This window comes from Pelobates fuscus, chromosome 2, assembly GCF_036172605.1.
Source record: "Pelobates fuscus isolate aPelFus1 chromosome 2, aPelFus1.pri, whole genome shotgun sequence".
In the NCBI taxonomy this organism is placed as follows: domain Eukaryota; kingdom Metazoa; phylum Chordata; class Amphibia; order Anura; family Pelobatidae; genus Pelobates; species Pelobates fuscus.
In genome coordinates, this window is record NC_086318.1 from 288,598,926 (window position 1) to 288,617,001 (window position 18,076).

The 18,076-nt window shown below is 38.2% G+C and overlaps 1 protein-coding gene across 4 annotated transcripts in view; it reads right to left on the minus strand.

Moving 5' to 3' along the window:
* Window positions 1-7,807: 7,807 nt before the first annotated feature.
* The window catches only part of TIAM2 (TIAM Rac1 associated GEF 2), a 370,710-nt gene continuing 360,441 nt past the window's right edge, over window positions 7,808-18,076 (minus strand). For all 4 annotated transcript variants that reach the window (XM_063443422.1, XM_063443421.1, XM_063443424.1 and 1 more), the window contains 3 exons: window positions 13,358-13,445; window positions 11,909-12,063; window positions 7,808-9,232 (listed from right to left, as the gene is read on the minus strand). In XM_063443422.1, the coding sequence (XP_063299492.1) occupies window positions 8,592-9,232; window positions 11,909-12,063; window positions 13,358-13,445 (884 nt within the window). In that variant the 3' untranslated portion in view covers window positions 7,808-8,591. The remainder of the gene's footprint in view (window positions 9,233-11,908; window positions 12,064-13,357; window positions 13,446-18,076) is intronic.

The following is an 18,076-nucleotide window of genomic DNA, read 5'->3' on the forward strand; positions in this document are numbered from 1 at the left end:
ACGGTAGAATGTGCTTGTCTTAACCTTGACCATTAGAGAAGTATGTTAGGCAAAATATAGCCCAACCTGTCTTAACCCGTTCACAACGTTGTAACCTGCTATGCTGTCCTGCAGCAGACGTGCCTAAATACCGTAAGTATATGCTGCAGATCGAGCTTGGGGACCTGCATGGTAATTGCGGCAATCTGTAGCACGTAAGTGCTATGCCAGCCTGTCACTGCTATCACTGTTACAATGTTTCATCCAATGATTTGTAATATTGGCTTGTGTCTGCCTCTCTCTTCTCCTCACAGTAATCTGAGGTGAAAGAGGCATGGAGATCACTGGCTAAACAGTGAAAAGTTGTAAAAGTGCATTTAAAAAAACAATTTTTTTTTACACTTTTAATGCTGATTACATAATTAACCCTGTATGTAGTCTGATTAGTACCTTGGTTCTAAATTTATTTAGAAGTATATATTATATATACTATTATATTTACAAGTTTTTATGTATCCTTTTGTCAGCTGAAGCAGTTTTAAAAACATTTTTTAACCCTTTCCCTGCTGCTTTGGCCTCTTGCCAGATGACATATTTGAGCTGATGGTTGAGCAAACCAGCTTGTTTGACAGCCAGCACATTTCTGCGAATCCAGGGTCACATTATAGAAAAAGAAACATGGCACTCCACTGATATTGCAGAAATGTTCAACATTTGGGCTCTAGCCATAGTGATGAGTATTGTGAAAAAGCCAAGTACCAGGTTCTATTCGTACAAGCCTTCCATCTTGGAGCAAATGCTGCAATTCCTTCATTTTAACACTAATGCACTGTGTGCCCCTAGAAACGGCCCAGTGCGTAAAATTTGAGATGTTTCCCCCAAACCCTGACAAGTGACAGAAGCAGTAGACCAGGGCTGCCCAACAGGTAGATCCCCATATGTTGTAGAACTACAACTCCTATGATGCTTTGCATGCCTTTAGAATGACAAAGCATCATGGGAGTTGTAGTTCTACAACATCTGGGGAACTACCTGTTGGGCAGCCCTGCAGTAGACTCTTCTTCAGCTCTGTGCCTGGATGAGATGTTGGCCCTTTGGTTCACAGATAAGAAATATGTATGCATGTTGTCTACTATGCACAACACAAGTACAGTGCTAGTGTCTGTCAGAGGGAGAACTGAGCAGCTGTAAACACCAACGTGCATTGTAGACTATAGCAAGTATATGTGGGGGGTGGGTAGACATGACTCCGATCCTCCCTCTTTTGAATCATTCTATGTGGGACTTTGTCATTTTGTTTGATTTTTCTGGATTTCTAAACTTGGCTTGTCAGGATTACTCTGTTAGCTGCCTGTGCATACGCATTGGCTTGTTATATGGACTGCTCCGATTTCTCGATTCCCCTGATTTATGTTAAAGAGGCACTATAATCACCAGAACAACTACAGCTTATTGCATTTGATCTGGTGAGTAGAATCATACCATTCAGGCTTTTTGCTGTAAACACTGTCTTTTCAGAGAAAATGCAGTGTTTACATTACAGCCTAGTGATAACTCCACTCCTTATATGGCTGCTGGAGGTGCTTCCTATCTCAGTCTTGCCTAGTGTGCATCACAACATATCAGTATCTTATCCTCTGCATGCAGACACTGAACTTTCATCATAGAGACTCATTGATTCAATGCATCTCTATGAGGAGATGCCGATTGGCCAGGGCTGTGTTTGAATTGTGCTGGCTCTGCCCCTGATATGTCTCCCTCACAGTCAATCCTATGGGGAAGCATTGTGATTGGCTCAGAACAACACTTCTGATGATGTCAACATACAGCTTGCTATTCTGCGGCAGACGGGCAGAGCGAGCAGCTTCAGGCTTGAATGCAAGTAAGATTTTACTATATTCAGGGAGGTAGAGGGCCAGGAGGCAAGATGGTGGTTTTAACACTATAGGGTCATAAATAAATGTATATGTTCCTGACCCTATAGTGCTCCTTTAAGCCCAGCCACTATAAAGTGGCTACAAAACAAACAACTCAAAATTTACGTGATAAAATGGTATGCCATTATAGGGGCAATTTTCTTTCTTAGGGTGCCATGTTCTCTCAAAGGTGACATAGGCACAGAAAATAACTTTGTCAATTTAACAAGTTGAAAAGGACATCAAATATATGTGGCCTGCATGTGAGGGTACTACTAAAAGGGGCCAGCATTTGTGATAAAGTGGCTAGACCAAACAACTCAAATAACGCTGGTTGTAATACCCTGGGTTGCCTACTTTTAAAAATGATATGCCTTTATGAGGGAAATGATATTTCCTGGGCCACCATACCGCCCCAAAGACTACACAGGCTAAGAAAAACATTTTGTCAAATTTACAAGTTGAAAAGAGCATCTTCTACAGGGAGTGCAGAATTATTAGGCAAATTAGTATTTTGACCACATCATCCTCTTTATGCATGTTGTCTTACTCCAAGCTGTATAGGCTCGAAAGCCTACTACCAATTAAGCATATTAGGTGATGTGCATCTCTGTAATGAGAAGGGGTGTGGTCTAATGACATCAACACCCTATATCAGGTGTGCATAATTATTAGGCAACTTCCTTTCCTTTGGCAAAATGGGTCAAAAGAAGGACTTGACAGGCTCAGAAAAGTCAAAAATAGTGAGATATCTTGCAGAGGGATGCAGCACTCTTAAAATTGCAAAGCTTCTGAAGCGTGATCATCGAACAATCAAGCGTTTCATTCAAAATAGTCAACAGGGTCGCAAGAAGCATGTGGAAAAACCAAGGCGTAAAATAACTGCCCATGAACTGAGAAAAGTCAAGCGTGCAGCTGCCAAGATGCCACTTGCCACCAGTTTGGCCATATTTCAGAGCTGCAACATCACTGGAGTGCCCAAAAGCACAAGGTGTGCAATACTCAGAGACATGGCCAAGGTAAGAAAGGCTGAAAGATGACCACCACTGAACAAGACACACAAGCTGAAACGTCAAGACTGGGCCAAGAAATATCTCAAGACTGATTTTTCTAAGGTTTTATGGACTGATGAAATGAGAGTGAGTCTTGATGGGCCAGATGGATGGGCCCGTGGCTGGATTGGTAAAGGGCAGAGAGCTCCAGTTCGACTCAGACGCCAGCAAGGTGGAGGTGGAGTACTGGTTTGGGCTGGTATCATCAAAGATGAGCTTGTGGGGCCTTTTTCGGGTTGAGGATGGAGTCAAGCTCAACTCCCAGTCCTACTGCCAGTTTCTGGAAGACACCTTCTTCAAGCAGTGGTACAGGAAGAAGTCTGCATCCTTCAAGAAAAACATGATTTTCATGCAGGACAATGCTCCATCACACGCGTCCAAGTACTCCACAGCGTGGCTGGCAAGAAAGGGTATAAAAGAAGAAAATCTAATGACATGGCCTCCTTGTTCACCTGATCTGAACCCCATTGAGAACCTGTGGTCCATCATCAAATGTGAGATTTACAAGGAGGGAAAACAGTACACCTCTCTGAACAGTGTCTGGGAGGCTGTGGTTGCTTCTGCACGCAATGTTGATGGTGAACAGATCAAAACACTGACATAATCCATGGATGGCAGGCTTTTGAGTGTCCTTGCAACGAAAGGTGGCTATATTGGTCACTGATTTGTTTTTGTTATGTTTTTGAATGTCAGAAATGTATATTTGTGAATGTTGAGATGTTATATTGGTTTCACTGGTAAAAATAAATAATTGAAATGGGTATATATTTGTTTTTTGTTAAGTTGCCTAATAATTATGCGCAGTAATAGTCACCTGCACACGCAGATATCCCCCTAAAATAGCTAAAACTAAAAACAAACTAAAAACTACTTCCAAAAATATTCAGCTTTGATATTAATGAGTTTTTTGGGTTCATTGAGAACATGGTTGTTGTTCAATAATAAAATTAATCCTCAAAAATACAACTTGCCTAATAATTCTGCACTCCCTGTATGTTTGGCCCTGTGACTTCCACAAAAAACCTGGAAAACTGGTACATGGTGGAAATGGTTGGTGAGACAATGCTAAATAAAAATATTGAGGATTTATTACACCAACACACATCAGGATTAGGAAATGTCCTGTGAAAACAGAATTTGTGTGAATAAATTCAAATAAAGGTATAACCACTAAATGGAGCCTCTATTTGTGATAAACTGGCTAGACCAAACCTCTTAAATAAAATACTCTGGGTTGCCTACTTTTGAAAGTGGTGTACCATAATAGGGAAATGTTATTACCCAGGCTGCCATACTCTCTCAAAGGTGACATGGGCCCAGAAAATTACTTTGTCAAATTTCCAGATATGAAAATTTGACCCTGTAACTTTCCAAAACCCCATAAAACCTGTACACAACTATTGTTGTACTTGAGACATTGCTGAACACAGATATGAGTATTTTAGAGCAGTTACATGTATGAAGAGGAAATCAGTGAAAGTTCATTTTTTGTGAAAACTGCAAAAAAAAAAAAAAAAAAATATGAACAATAACTTCAGTCAGGGTTTGTAAGTTGCTACTTAAAAAAAAAGACTGGACATACCCAATTTTGAAAGCCCTATTTATCCTGAACAAAATGATATAGAAGTGTGAAGGAATATGAAAGCTGTAAATTATGGTTGGACATTATTTTTATTATGTAATTATTTATAAAGCGCCAACAATTTCCGCAGCGCTTTACAGTGGGTGGATGAACAGACATGTAGTTGTAACCAGGCAAGTTGGACACACAGGAACCAAGGGGTTGAGGGACCTGCTCAATGAGCTTACATGCTAGAGGGAGTGGGGTAAAGTGACACAAGAGGAAAGGATAGTATTAGGCTAATGACAGTTGCAAGAGAGGAATCAGTCGGTAGCTATTAGCAGTTTTATTGATACGCTTTTATGAAGTAGTGGGTTTTTAATGATTTTTTTGAAGGAGTGGAGACTGGGTGCATCTAACGGAGGAGGGAAGTGAGTTCCACAGGAACGGTGCAACCCTTGAGAAGTCTTGAAGGCGAGCATCAGATGTGGGAGTAAGGACAGAAGATAGATGTCTTCGGCAGATTGTAAGGGTCTAGACGGGACATACTTGTGTATTAGGGATGATAGATAGGTGGGAGCAGCATTATGTAGAGATTTGAAAGCAAAAAACAGAATTTAAATTGAGCCCTATATCTCACAGGAAGCCTATGTAGGGACTGACAAGGGTGAGGCGTGGAAGGTGCAGGTGGACAGGGAGATGAACCTTGCCGCCGCATTCATTATGGACTGTAATGGCATAAGTTGGGAGCATGTGAGACCACTGAGAAGCAGATTACAGTAGTCAAGGCAAAAAAGGACAGTGGAATGGACCAGCACCTTAGTTGCATCTGGCGTTAAGGAGGGTCGGATGCGCGCATGTTTTTGAGATTAAAACAACAGGATTTGGTGATAGACACACACACACACACACACACACTCTGCATTCACTATATACACACACTACACAAACACACACATTGCATTATTTACACACTACACAAACACACACATTGCATTATATACACACACTACACAAACACACACACTGCATTATATACACACACACTACACAAACACACCGCATTCACTTTATGCACACTATACACACACACACACTGCATTCACTATACAAACACTCACTGCATTCACTATACACACTACACAAACACACACTGCATCCACTACACACACACACAGCTCCCCTGTCTAAACACACTGCATCCACTACATGTAGCATGAATATGTTGTGCATTTACCTTTAGAAATAGTTTATTTTTTCAAAATGGTAAATGTACAGAATATCAGCAAGTTATTGGCTATCGGCCTGAAAGTTCACAGATGATCGGTATCAGCTCTAAAAAAACAACATCGGTCGATCCCTAGTGATGAGGGTATTTAAGTAATTTACTTTTGCAGAGGAAAGAGCCAAGCTGTATGAGCTCAGCATAAATTTACAGTGGAGAAAGTCAGACGCACAGTGAGACTTTCTCCAACAGCAATCAACAGTTCTGGAGCATTTTTGGAGGTATCGAGTCCATTTCTAGGTTTTGTTTTGGTTCATAACTTATAACTTGGGACAATTGCCTCCCTCCTTAAGGCTGTAAAAAAAAAAAAAAAAAAAAGCAGATGTGAATCCTACTTTATCCACACGGATATTTAGATGAGGGGTTAAGGCCCAATGGCAATTTACATGAGTGGTCTGACTTCAACCCATAAGGTGGGAAAAAATCTCCAAGAAAATACATTCAGAGATGCCTATATTAATGTACAAAATGCATAAAATGAAACCTCCACTCAGGGGTCCCTTTAAAAGCAGCTTTTTTTATCGTATTAAAGCAGTATACAATAGAGAGCAGGAAGTCTACTCTCAAATTAACTGAATGGAATAATAATACTGTTTGCAGATACTGTATTTTGATTATAGAGAAAAAGGCACTAATGTGAATTTTGTTACAGAAATGTACATAGCTTCATGTGTAAACCCACTAAACTAGCAACATAATACACAGCTCAGATTTACTTTGCGTAACTAAATCTTTCAGAGTTCATTCTGTACCCAGTTCTCCCACACAATTCCACATTGCCAGTTATATCACACAGCACCAGCTGGTGTTGCCTAGAAACTATGAAATCTGGCTTTAAGATTGACTTGCTAGTACATTCAGCCACTCCCATGATAGCGATGGGGAACCAAACATTATTTAAATATACCATGCTACCATCTAGCTCATGTATAAAAAAATAAATTTTATATTTAAGAATCCTATTCTGTAATGCAGGAGCAAATTATAAAGCCATTCTATAAATCCAGGCCTAAACCTGGTGTGGTTGGATCAACATTGCACACTTTGGTCAGAAAATGCTGTGAACAATTAGTGCCCCATTGTTCACATTAGTGTATACTTGAAATAGTGAAGAGTTTGTAAGATGGGTACTATTAGTGGAGAAGACCATGGACAATAATAAAACAAAAACAAAAAAAAGCTCAAATGTTTATTCTCCTGAAAGCATAGTCTTTACAGCAATTGTATGACTCTTTAGGATAGTGTTTGGACAGCAACAGGAATTTATTAGCCATGTAAATCTATTCGGCTACACAAAGTGTTATGGACCGTTCGTTGTTAGTAGACTACAATTCCCATGCAAAAAAATACTTAAATAAAAACTTTAGTATAATCCAGAGTTTGTGTTACAAAAAAAAAAAAACCTCCAGTTATTTAAATGTGCATAGGCAAGTAACTTGTTTCTTTGGCTTTTATTGTATGTATTGGGGCTGATGTGTACTAGAGTTATTGCTGATGCCCTGGAGTAGTGGTAGATTGAGCACATGGCACATATACGTACATTCTCGATTTATGGGTTCCATTTGCAGTGAAGTTTCTGAGTTTACCTTGGAAAATATATATTTATTAAACTTTTTACCTGTTCTTTATTTTAAAATTACATCTATTAACACTTTTCTGTAACAATGGAGTAATGAGCGCTCCAGAATGGTTAATGTCACTTCCGTGCATAGAACTTAATTCACTGGCAGAGAGTGCTCAGTTGACTCTCTCAGCCAATGATTGATCAGCAGGATTAGAATCCAGCTTTTGCAGAAGAAGAACACAACCATGAAATGAGGCTTTGCACTTAGCAGGCCCCAGGTAAGAGGCAAGAAGATGAATAAGATAACTGCAACCAAAGAAGTTTATGCTTCTAACATCAAAACGAGGTCAGTGTACATTTCTTACCATACTACTATTAAAAAACCTTGAGATTATTTGACTGGAATGTATCTGATGACTTTAATCAAATAAAAATTCACAGCACATTTAAGGGCAACAAATAATGCATTTTACTGTACAAGTTAAAGTAAATAAAAATACAACCAAACAAAAAAATGATTACAGTACAAGATATTTTATACATATATATTTATAAAGTTTAGTATAAACAGCATTTTGAGTTACAAAATGAAAAATGTCCATACTATGGTGCACTGAACACCTGCAAATAACTTAAGTTTCAGGGGGGAAAAAGTAAAACCTGTATAGAAGAATGCCCTAAATCAGGTGTGGAATTTTTAGTCCGTAAGAGCTACAAACACAATTTGAGAACATGCATTCACCTCTCTAATCAGATACTTTGCATGGTGGTCCCTATAATCTGACCGGTTTGTAACTCTTAGCCGTCTTACCCACCCTAGCATAACTGAAGCAAAGAAATGAAACTTTGGGTTTGTGGGTCATACAGTATCAGAATGCTCCTGTTCTTTTTATATAACTTAATACATTTGTATTTGACACCTGATCATTTTTGACACAGAATATTGCCATATTTAAAGTTTCCCCAATTCAAAATAAATAGAAAATAACTTAAATAACTCAAGTTGTGGCAGAATGAAATAGTGCACAAAACTAAACAGTTACAGTAAGTAGTTCTTTCTTTTAATTCTACCTCACAAGTAGCATTTAATGATAACAAATAAGGACATTTTTAAGCGGGTTGGAGTGAAACAAGCACTATGTTACCCCAAATTGAGAATCAACTTGTCAAGTCTCAAAAATAAAACACCAAAAACATTTTTCTGCATGTTGCACATTTCATTTTACCAACAGAGCTATACATTCCCACAGTTCTCAACGGTTTCATAAAAGCAGTCCTCATTTACAACTGAGGTCAAACTCTGAATACTGAACTCTCGCTCCAAAATGGTATTCAAATCAACATTAGCATTATCCGATTGACTCTTAAGAGCCTGCTGGTGATCTTTCATAGCCTGCATAAACCCTTTGTCTCGTTTTGTACTGTTAACCTTCCTCTTAATTGGACAAAAGTGTCCACGTACAAGTTTTGGGTGATCTTTTAATTTAAAATCAGGCTCAGTCTCAATGGTGGCAGACTCTGCATGCTCAATTTTCTTATTAGAATGCTCTGATATATTAAGTGTCTTGAAGTGAACCTCAATGTCTTTTGTGGGACTACTTTCCATGTTTATCAATTGGAATTCTTCATCATCATCACTTAAAATATCAGATTCCTTTAGAGTGACACTTGTAGCATCTGAGGAACTCATCTGCTGATGACTCACTGGAGAACGATTTTTATATTCCTGTAGGCTATCACTGGTGTGGCACCCGCTACTCTGAGTGCTGCTGCTTAAGCTCCCATCATCAGAATCTGGTCCATTTCCTTTGTTAATGCTTGTGTTCCAGTCACTGTTAGATGTGTGTTTCATAACTTTTAACAACCTTGTGGAAGCTATCACAGAAGACAAAGCAACGGTATTAGTACTGTATTTATGCAATTAATGAACAAAGATATATATATATATTTTTAAATTTTTTTTTGCAGATTGAAGCAAGTAAATAATATCACAATCAACGCATGTTCAAGATGTAAGACGACTCAATGGTAGATTACGTTATTCCAAATAGCAATATCTACTTCATGTTTTCCTGGGTCACTCATTATTGAGAAAAAATTACAATTACTGTTAATTCATACAATACACAGTTTAATATTCCAGCCCCTCTTATATCTCTTCACTGATCCAGAGGTATGCCCCTCCTCGTACCCTCCGCTCTGCCCGCGACCACCTCCTGACCGCTGCTCGCACCCGTACGGCCAACTCACGCTTGCAGGACCTCTCACGGGCGGCTCCTCTCCTATGGAATAACTTGCCTACTGCCATCAGACTCTCCCCTAGTCTTCAATCATTTAAGAAGGGCCTTAAAACCCATCTCTTCAGGAAAGCGTATGGCCTCCCAGAGTAATCTCTCCCTTACATACCTGTCTCTTGCTCTCCTATGGGATAGTGCTTTGCTCTCTCCTCCAGCTCTGCTTCACTCCTACTTGATATTTCCTATCCTAATGTTTCTAATACCCCACCTCCTATAGACTGTAAGCTCATTTGAGCAGGGTCCTCTTCAGCCTATTATTCCTGTAAGTTTTCTTGTAATTGTCTTATTTATTGTTACATCCCCCCCTCTCAAAATATTGTAAAGCGCTACGGAATCTGTTGGCGCTATATAAATGGCAATAATAATAATAATAATAATAATAGTGAGCATTTTAAAGCATCATAATCACTACAGCACTCTGATTGTGGGTCTCCGGTACAAAGAGTTAGCCAACTTCTTGCTAACAGTTTGCCAGGCAATTATTCATCTTTGCTCAATGCAAAGCTTATTGAGGAGGTGGCCGGTGCCCTTGATGGAACTTCTGGGTAACTTGTCATATCATTATGAAACTGTTAGATTACCTATATTGGGGGGGCAGCATGGCACTACTGGCACCATAATCATTACAGCATGCTGTAGTGGTTATAGTGCTTGGCTTGTTCCTTTAATACAGTTAGTGAGGGTCAACATACAAAGTACAGCGGTTGTAAAAATCACCATGGTGAGACCAAACTATCGGCAGACTCCTCACTATGGAGACGATCCAGCAATATCCCACTGGTCACCAAAACAACTTTAGCTTAATTAAGCAGTTTTTGTGTAAATATTCTAGACTTGTTGAAGCTTTATTTCTGCTTAGACCACCCCTTTAAATTTAAAAATTTATTGGGGAGGGGAAGAGATAAATTTACAGCAAAATCCTGCATAAATTGGTTATTATGTAATTTAGTTCTTGCTGCCCCAGTGCTACACTATGTTATTGCTTAAAGAAAATGTATAATGTCACCCCTATCCTATCTCTCCTCAAAGCTAGACATTGTTAGGACTCTCAGTGTTGTGATATATACTATGTGGTTCTAGTGGTATTTCTTTTAATTTTATCTAGGACCAGTAGGCCTTGGACAGGAAACATCCTTTTATTCTAGTTTTAGTTTTATTGTCCTACTTCCTTTGTGTCTCCATTTGCCTGTAACGCGCTTTCTTTTAACCAACATTCAAACAAATATCACCAATTAAATTTACATCACAATGCAAGCCATATCCCACGCTCTAAAGACAATGCAAACTATATCCCACGCTCTGAAGCTAATTAAAGGAATACTCCAAGCACCATAACCACTACAGCAGACTGCAGTGTTTAAAATTTCCAACACACCCATACGTAGTCAACTGTTTTGTAACAGACTACCTTTGTACCTGGGGTCCATCAGATGACACTCTCTGCCTTCTTACAACCTGGAAGCTCTTTTCACTGAGCTAAGCCAGAGTTGCAGAGCTTAGCTAACTGGCTAAAAGTGCTCAATGCTGAGGAGGGCTAATTAAAGATCCTAGCTGGAGTTTCTGGCTTTCACTTTCAGCTGTAAAAAGCTGTAGCTTGCTCATTTAAATGTATTTCTGCCTCCTTAATGGCCTGCTACAGCCTATGGAAACTTCATGTGTGCGATTAAAGTTAAACAGAACAACTAAAGTAAGTAAGAACTTCTAAAGTAAACACACAGTGCTGCAAAATTAAGAGTGTCCATTTAAGTTACTTTAAGCACCAAAACAGCTTTCACTTAAGTGGTTTTAGTGTATTGATCATGCCACTGTATTGTCATTGCTTCAATCTCTGCCATTTAGTAGTTAATTCACTTTGTTTATGCAGCCCTTCCTACTTCTTCCCTGGCTGATACACAGCCTTCTATACACTTACTGAAAAAGAGAGTTTACATTTTGTTTAGCTTTCTTTATTGCACAACGTGTTTAGTTTAAAATGTCTTGTATTCTATTCTGCTAATGGCCTACGGAAGCTTCTTCTGTTTATGGCTTATGGAAGCTTCTAAAGGTAAACAGAACAGGAGATAATTTCTAACGGAAACACATTGTGTTGTATAAATTATTTTTAACAATGGCTGTGTGAGTTATCGCCAGGAGAACTGAGAAGTGACACTGCAGGGGCATAGTGATAATGGTGTAATTAAGCCATTGTTGTTTTGGTGCTTAGAGCATTCTTTTAAAGTATCATTTTAATGCAATGTAACACATACACCCTTACCTAGTTTTGCAGACAAAGGAATTCTGTTTCTTAAAGGGACCAGGCGATCTTTGTAGGACTTCTCCCATGGCAGGTCACATTTTATGTTACGTCGTAGGTTCTCCCTCAAAATTGAACGTATTACCTTTACAGTGCTTGTTTTACTTTCACAGTCACTGCAGCAAAGAAAATGAAATATATGAAAAAAATATGAATATTTGCACATTCATAGACAGGCTGTAGATCATGGCATAATGATTGCATATGTACAAAATAATAAAGGAGACAACCTATGTTGCAGCACTCCGACAATTGCCGGACTTGTACAGAAATTATGAAAATGTAAAATGTTGTAGACGTGTAAGAGTTGTTTGACAACAGTTGTTAAGTATAATACTCATATTATAGGTTAGGCTGTGTTGCCTATTTCCATCAGCATCTACATCAAGTGATGTCTTCATGAAGCAGGGGCAGTAATAGACCTATAAAGGGGTTATTATACCTAGTTTGTTATTGTTAATGTATAGTAAAAAGTGGAACACAAGTGGGTGAAGAGGGCATCTTGACTCTGGGAAATGAAAACCTGATCAGGGAAAAGAGAACTCATTGACTCCTTTTATTCGAGTCCCCAATAATCTCAAAGTTGACTTTATTCTTGAACTTTGTTAGGAAGTTTTACCAAGTTCAGCTACCGAGTTAACAATGCTTCTATAGCTTTGCTGAGTCCTTGATTGTGAGTAACTGTATCTTAAAGTGGAGCTTGTGTTTAATTAGAGTTTTTTTGCTTCAGTATAAGCAGTAACAGGCTGTTAATGGAGCATTATGATAGAACAAGATAAAATGCAATATCAAACGGTTATCGGCACATTAAAGCAATATATTAAGTAGCTTATTTTGCAAAACATAATGCTGTTTTAGAGATATTGTGCCCGATTCATACAGTAAAACAAAGGTGAGTGCGTTAGTAGAGAACATTAACATATAATCTGTGCTGTGTGAGTTAGAGAGAAGACCTGTCATGACATCTCTAATGTAGCTTGTGGGCACCCTCAATGCAAGTAGAGGATGCTACATGCTCGCGTAAAATGCCTGCCACCGTAAAATCAAGCAGACAGTAAAGCTAGAGCATGTTCATTGGAGCTCAATTAACTAGAAAGCCTAGTTAACATCACTGACACACAAAGCACTTGCATTTATACATTAGTCCAAGTTGAATAATAATAATAATTATATAAATTTATATATTCAGATCAAAAGAAGGAAGTGTGATATTTTGAAGGTAAAAACGTTACTTTTGGGAGTACATATTTTAGATTGTAATGTTTCACCACTGGGCCCTCAATCACTTTATTTTTGCCTGCTTTTTATTCATAATGTTTGTGCTTTATTTTTTTCCTATTAAATTCCCTAAAAGATTGAATATATGCATTGTTTATGTTTAGATGGAATGGAAACTTGCAAAGCCTTTACCTGCTGCACAGCTGGAAAACAGTTTCTGGTCTTCCTTCGATCTCAGATTTCGTATGAATAAGTTCCCACATGCAGTTATTTTCTGTTCCTGAATATGGAGATAAAGTGAATGAAAATACATCCCAAACTGAAACTGACATTATGATGCCATTCACAAAGTATCCACTTTGCAGAATTGTTGATATCATATTGTTATTTGTAAGGTTAAACAATGGGTTGTCCCAAAATCTCAACAGTAACCATCACATGAACAGACTAAAAGAAGTTTGTGTATGAATATCACCTGGTTTTCAATAGGGTTTTATGGTTTGTGCAAGTTTTAGCACATGAATATAGGATACAGACAAGCCCATCTACGTGCACACAATGCATATATAACATGCCACTCCTTACGGTTTATAATACATCACAACCAAAAAGAGGTGAACCATGTGGTACCATGTACCATGCCCACTAGCTTGCCTGCTTATTGTTTTCAGGTCATCATGCTGGGGATCTCCTTATCTGTTTGGTCCCCTTGTTCCACACATCATGTTTAGGCGTGATTAGAAGATTGTGCTTGTCCCATTCTAAATATAATAAAAACAAGGCTTAACCCCTTAAGGGCGGCGAGCGCGCTAGGCCGTCTTTCGGGATCAGACTCTAAACGCCGGGGGGTGGCATATCACGTCCCCGCTGTCCTATCTACTTATCTGCTCGCCGGCAATCGCAGTGGGGGGACTCACCAGGCATCCCAGGGAGTCCCCCTGCTACCATTCCGGCCCTCCTAGGCAATGTGACCGCAAGGTCCTTGCGAGGACCTCACGATCACAGACGGCATAGCCGTCCACAGCAGTGCTAGCAGGGGGTGTGCCTGTAATTACAGGTAGTCACCCTGCTGCCTGAAAAAAATGTAAATAAAGATTACAATTATATATAACTAGAAAAGCTACAATTTTCTGGGGAAATTGTGTTATGTGTTCTTGCCTCCACCAGCAGTTTACAACTGGAGTGGGCGGAGTAACTGTAATTTTTATTTATATAGCACATTTAATTGCAACGTTGTTGCCCAAAGTGCTTCACAGTTACATTAAAACATACATTTATAATTTGGCTATAATAAGAATAATAATAATATATATGCGAGATAACATTAAGTGGTCTTGCTGTGCAAGAACACTTAATTAGAACATATATATATATATATATATATATATATATATACACACACACACACACACACTGACTAAATGTGTATGTATATATATATATATATATATATATATAAACAAAATACCAAAGCCAGGCACTCCTCCGTACTTGTAGTTTCCAGTATTCTGAGCCTAGGTGCAATCCCGCGTTATATATATAAATAGGTAGTGAAGGGAGCACACTAGGTCTTGACAATCGTGCAAAAGTATTTATTGCATTCAAAAAGAATACAACGCTGTGGTACAACAAATCAACGTTTCGACCCTGCTGGGTCTTGATCTTGATAAAGACCCAGCAGGGTCGAAACGTTGATTTGTTGTACCACAGCGTTGTATTCTTTTTGAATGCAATAAATACTTTTGCACGATTGTCAAGACCTAGTGTGCTCCCTTCACTACCTATTTATATATATATATATATATAATATATTAATATCAAAATACATGTAGAATATTGATTATATATATATTTATTAATATAAAATAAATATGTAAATACATTAAAAAACTAAAAATATATACGTGTAATTTCTTTCTAACTGTATTTTGATATTAATATAAATATATTGATATCAAAATACACGTAGAACTAAATAAAAAAAAAAAAAATATATATATATATATATATATATATATATGTATATATATATACGCGCACACATATAAGTATATACGTATATATCACTATATATAGATATTCTACGTATATATTTTTAGGTAATTTTATTAATTACAATTTGCAGGACCTGCCTGACAACCCAGACCGAAAGTCCAGGGAATTTAATTTGCTAGCACTATATTTAACCTTGTAACTTTCCAAGACAACATAAAACCTGTACATGGGGGGTACTGTTTTACGGTGTTTTTAAAAGTTACAGAACCCAGAAATGAAAATTACCCCCATGATGGCATACCATTTGCAATAGTAGACAACCCAAGGTATTGCAAATGGGGTATGTCCAGTCTTTTTTTAGTAGCCATTGAGTCACAAACACTGGCCAAAATTGGCGTTAAAATTAGTTTTTTGCATTTTTCACACACACATATTAATGCTAACTTTGCATCTTTCTCAAAAGGGAACAAATGTTCTCAGTGAGCAGTTCAGAGGTTTTGCTAGGATGTATTTAAACTAGGAGGGGGGGGGCAAAGGGGTGATAAAACATCAATCCAATTGTCCCCCAAAACAAGGACAGAAGGTGCCTGTAGCAAGTAAGTTAAAAAATGATAAGCTTAGAGTCATGTCTACAAATGCTCGCAGTTTAGGGAATAAGATCCATGAACTTGTGGCAATAATGGCAACTGATATTGTAGATTTAGTCGCTGTTACTGAGACATGGTATAATGAGAAAAATGACTGGGACATAGCAATACCAGGGTACTCTTTATATAGAAAAGACAGGCAAGGCAGGAAAGCAGGAGGGGTGGCCCTGTATGTGAAGGATAGCATAAAATCTAGCCGAATAAAAGTTAGTGAGGTGAACATAGAGTCCGTTTGGGTTACGTTAGAATTTGGTAATCACACAGTAATTCGTGTAGGTGTGATTTATAGGCCTCCAGGACAAATTGAAGAGTTAGATAATCTACTAGTTGAGGAAATAGCTAAAATGACAATGAAGGGGGAAGTTATCATCATGGGTGACTTTAATCTTCCTGATGTGAATTGGAAAACAAAAATAGCTGCTTGTGCCAAGAGCACACATATTCTAAACTCCCTACTGGGATTGTCTCTAAAAGAAGTCGTTGAGGAGCCAACTCGTAAAGAGGCCATACAAGATTTAGTGTTAACAAATGGAGATTTGGTATCCGATATTACTGTAGGTGAAAGTTTAGGATCCAGTGATCATCAGTCAGTGTGGTTTAATATAAGAACAGTGACTGAGTCACACCACACAAAAACAAAAGTTTTAGACTTTAGAAAAACCGACTTTTCTAAAATTTGAATATGTGTAAAGGAGTCATTATCAGACTGGAGCAATTTAAATGGCGTCCAAGAGAAATGGGATTATTTAAAAGTTGCACTACTGAAGGCAACAGAAAATTGCATTAGGCTTGTCAGTAAAAGCAAAAAATTCAAGAAACCACTGTGGTACTCCGCAGATGTGGCCAAAATAGTAAAAAACAAAAAGTTAGCATTTAGTAATTATAAAAAAAACCAGAGTGAGGAAGACAGAATGATCTATAAGATTAGGCAGAAAGAAGCTAAGCAAGTTATAAGAGCTTCCAAATCACACACAGAAGAGAAAATAGCACAGTCAGTAAAAAAGGGGGACAAATCTTTTTTTAGATACATAAATTAGAAAAGAAAAGTAAAACAAGGATTAGTTAGATTAAAAACAAAAGAAGGAAGATATGTAGAAGAGGATAAAGGTCTAGCTGACTGCCTCAATGAATATTTTTGTTCGGTATTTACAGATGAAAATGAAGGAGAGGGACCTCAGTTAAGAAAAAGGATAAATGAGTTATTTATTACACGTGAGTTTACAGAGGAAGAGGTTCTATTTCAACTGTCAAAAGTAAAGACAAATAAGTCAATGGGACCTGATGGAATACACCCAAAGCTATTGAAAGAGCTTAGTACTAGCAAAACCATTAACAGATATATTTAACCAATCATTGATAACAGGAGTAGTCCCACAAGAAAGGTAATACGGAGGAGTCGGGCAACTATAGGCCAGCAAGTCTTACTTCGGTAGTGGGGAAAGTGATGGAAACCATGTTAAAGGATAGGATTGTTGAACATCTAAAAACACATGGATTTCAAGATCAGAGACAACATGGGTTTACTTCAGGGAGATCATGCCAAACTAATCTTATTGATTTTTTTGATTGGGTAACTAAAATTATAGATCAGGGTGGTGCAGTACACATTGCTTACCTCGATTTCAGTAAGGCTTTTGACACTGTTGCACATAGAATGCTTTTCAATAAACTGCAATCTTTTAGTTAGGATTCCAATATTGTTGATTGTGTGAGGCAGTGGCTGAGTGACAGGCAACAGAGGGTTGTAGTCAATGGAGTATATTCCAAGCTTGGGCTTGTCACCAGTGGGGTACCTCAGGGATATGTACTTGGACCCATTCTCTTTAATATTTTTATTAGTGATATTGCAGAAGGTCTTGATGGTAAGGTATGTCTTTTTGCTGATGATACTAAGATATGTAACAGGGTTGATGTTCCAGGAGGGATAAGCCAAATGGCTAATGATTTAGGTAAACTAGAAAAATGGTCATAGTTGTGGCAACTGACATTTAATGTGAATAAGTGCAAGATAATGCATCTTGGATGTAAAAACCCAAGGGCAGAGTACAGAATATTTGATAGAGTCCTAACCTCAACATCTGAGGAAAGGTATTTAGGGGTGATTATTTCTGATGACTTAAGGTAGGCAGACAATGTAACAGAGCAGCAGGAAATGCTTGCAGAATGCTTGGTTGTATAGGGAGAGGGAGAGGTATTAGCAGTAGAAAGAGAAAGTGCTCATGCCATTGTACAGAACACTGGTGAGACCTCACTTGGAGTATTGTACGCA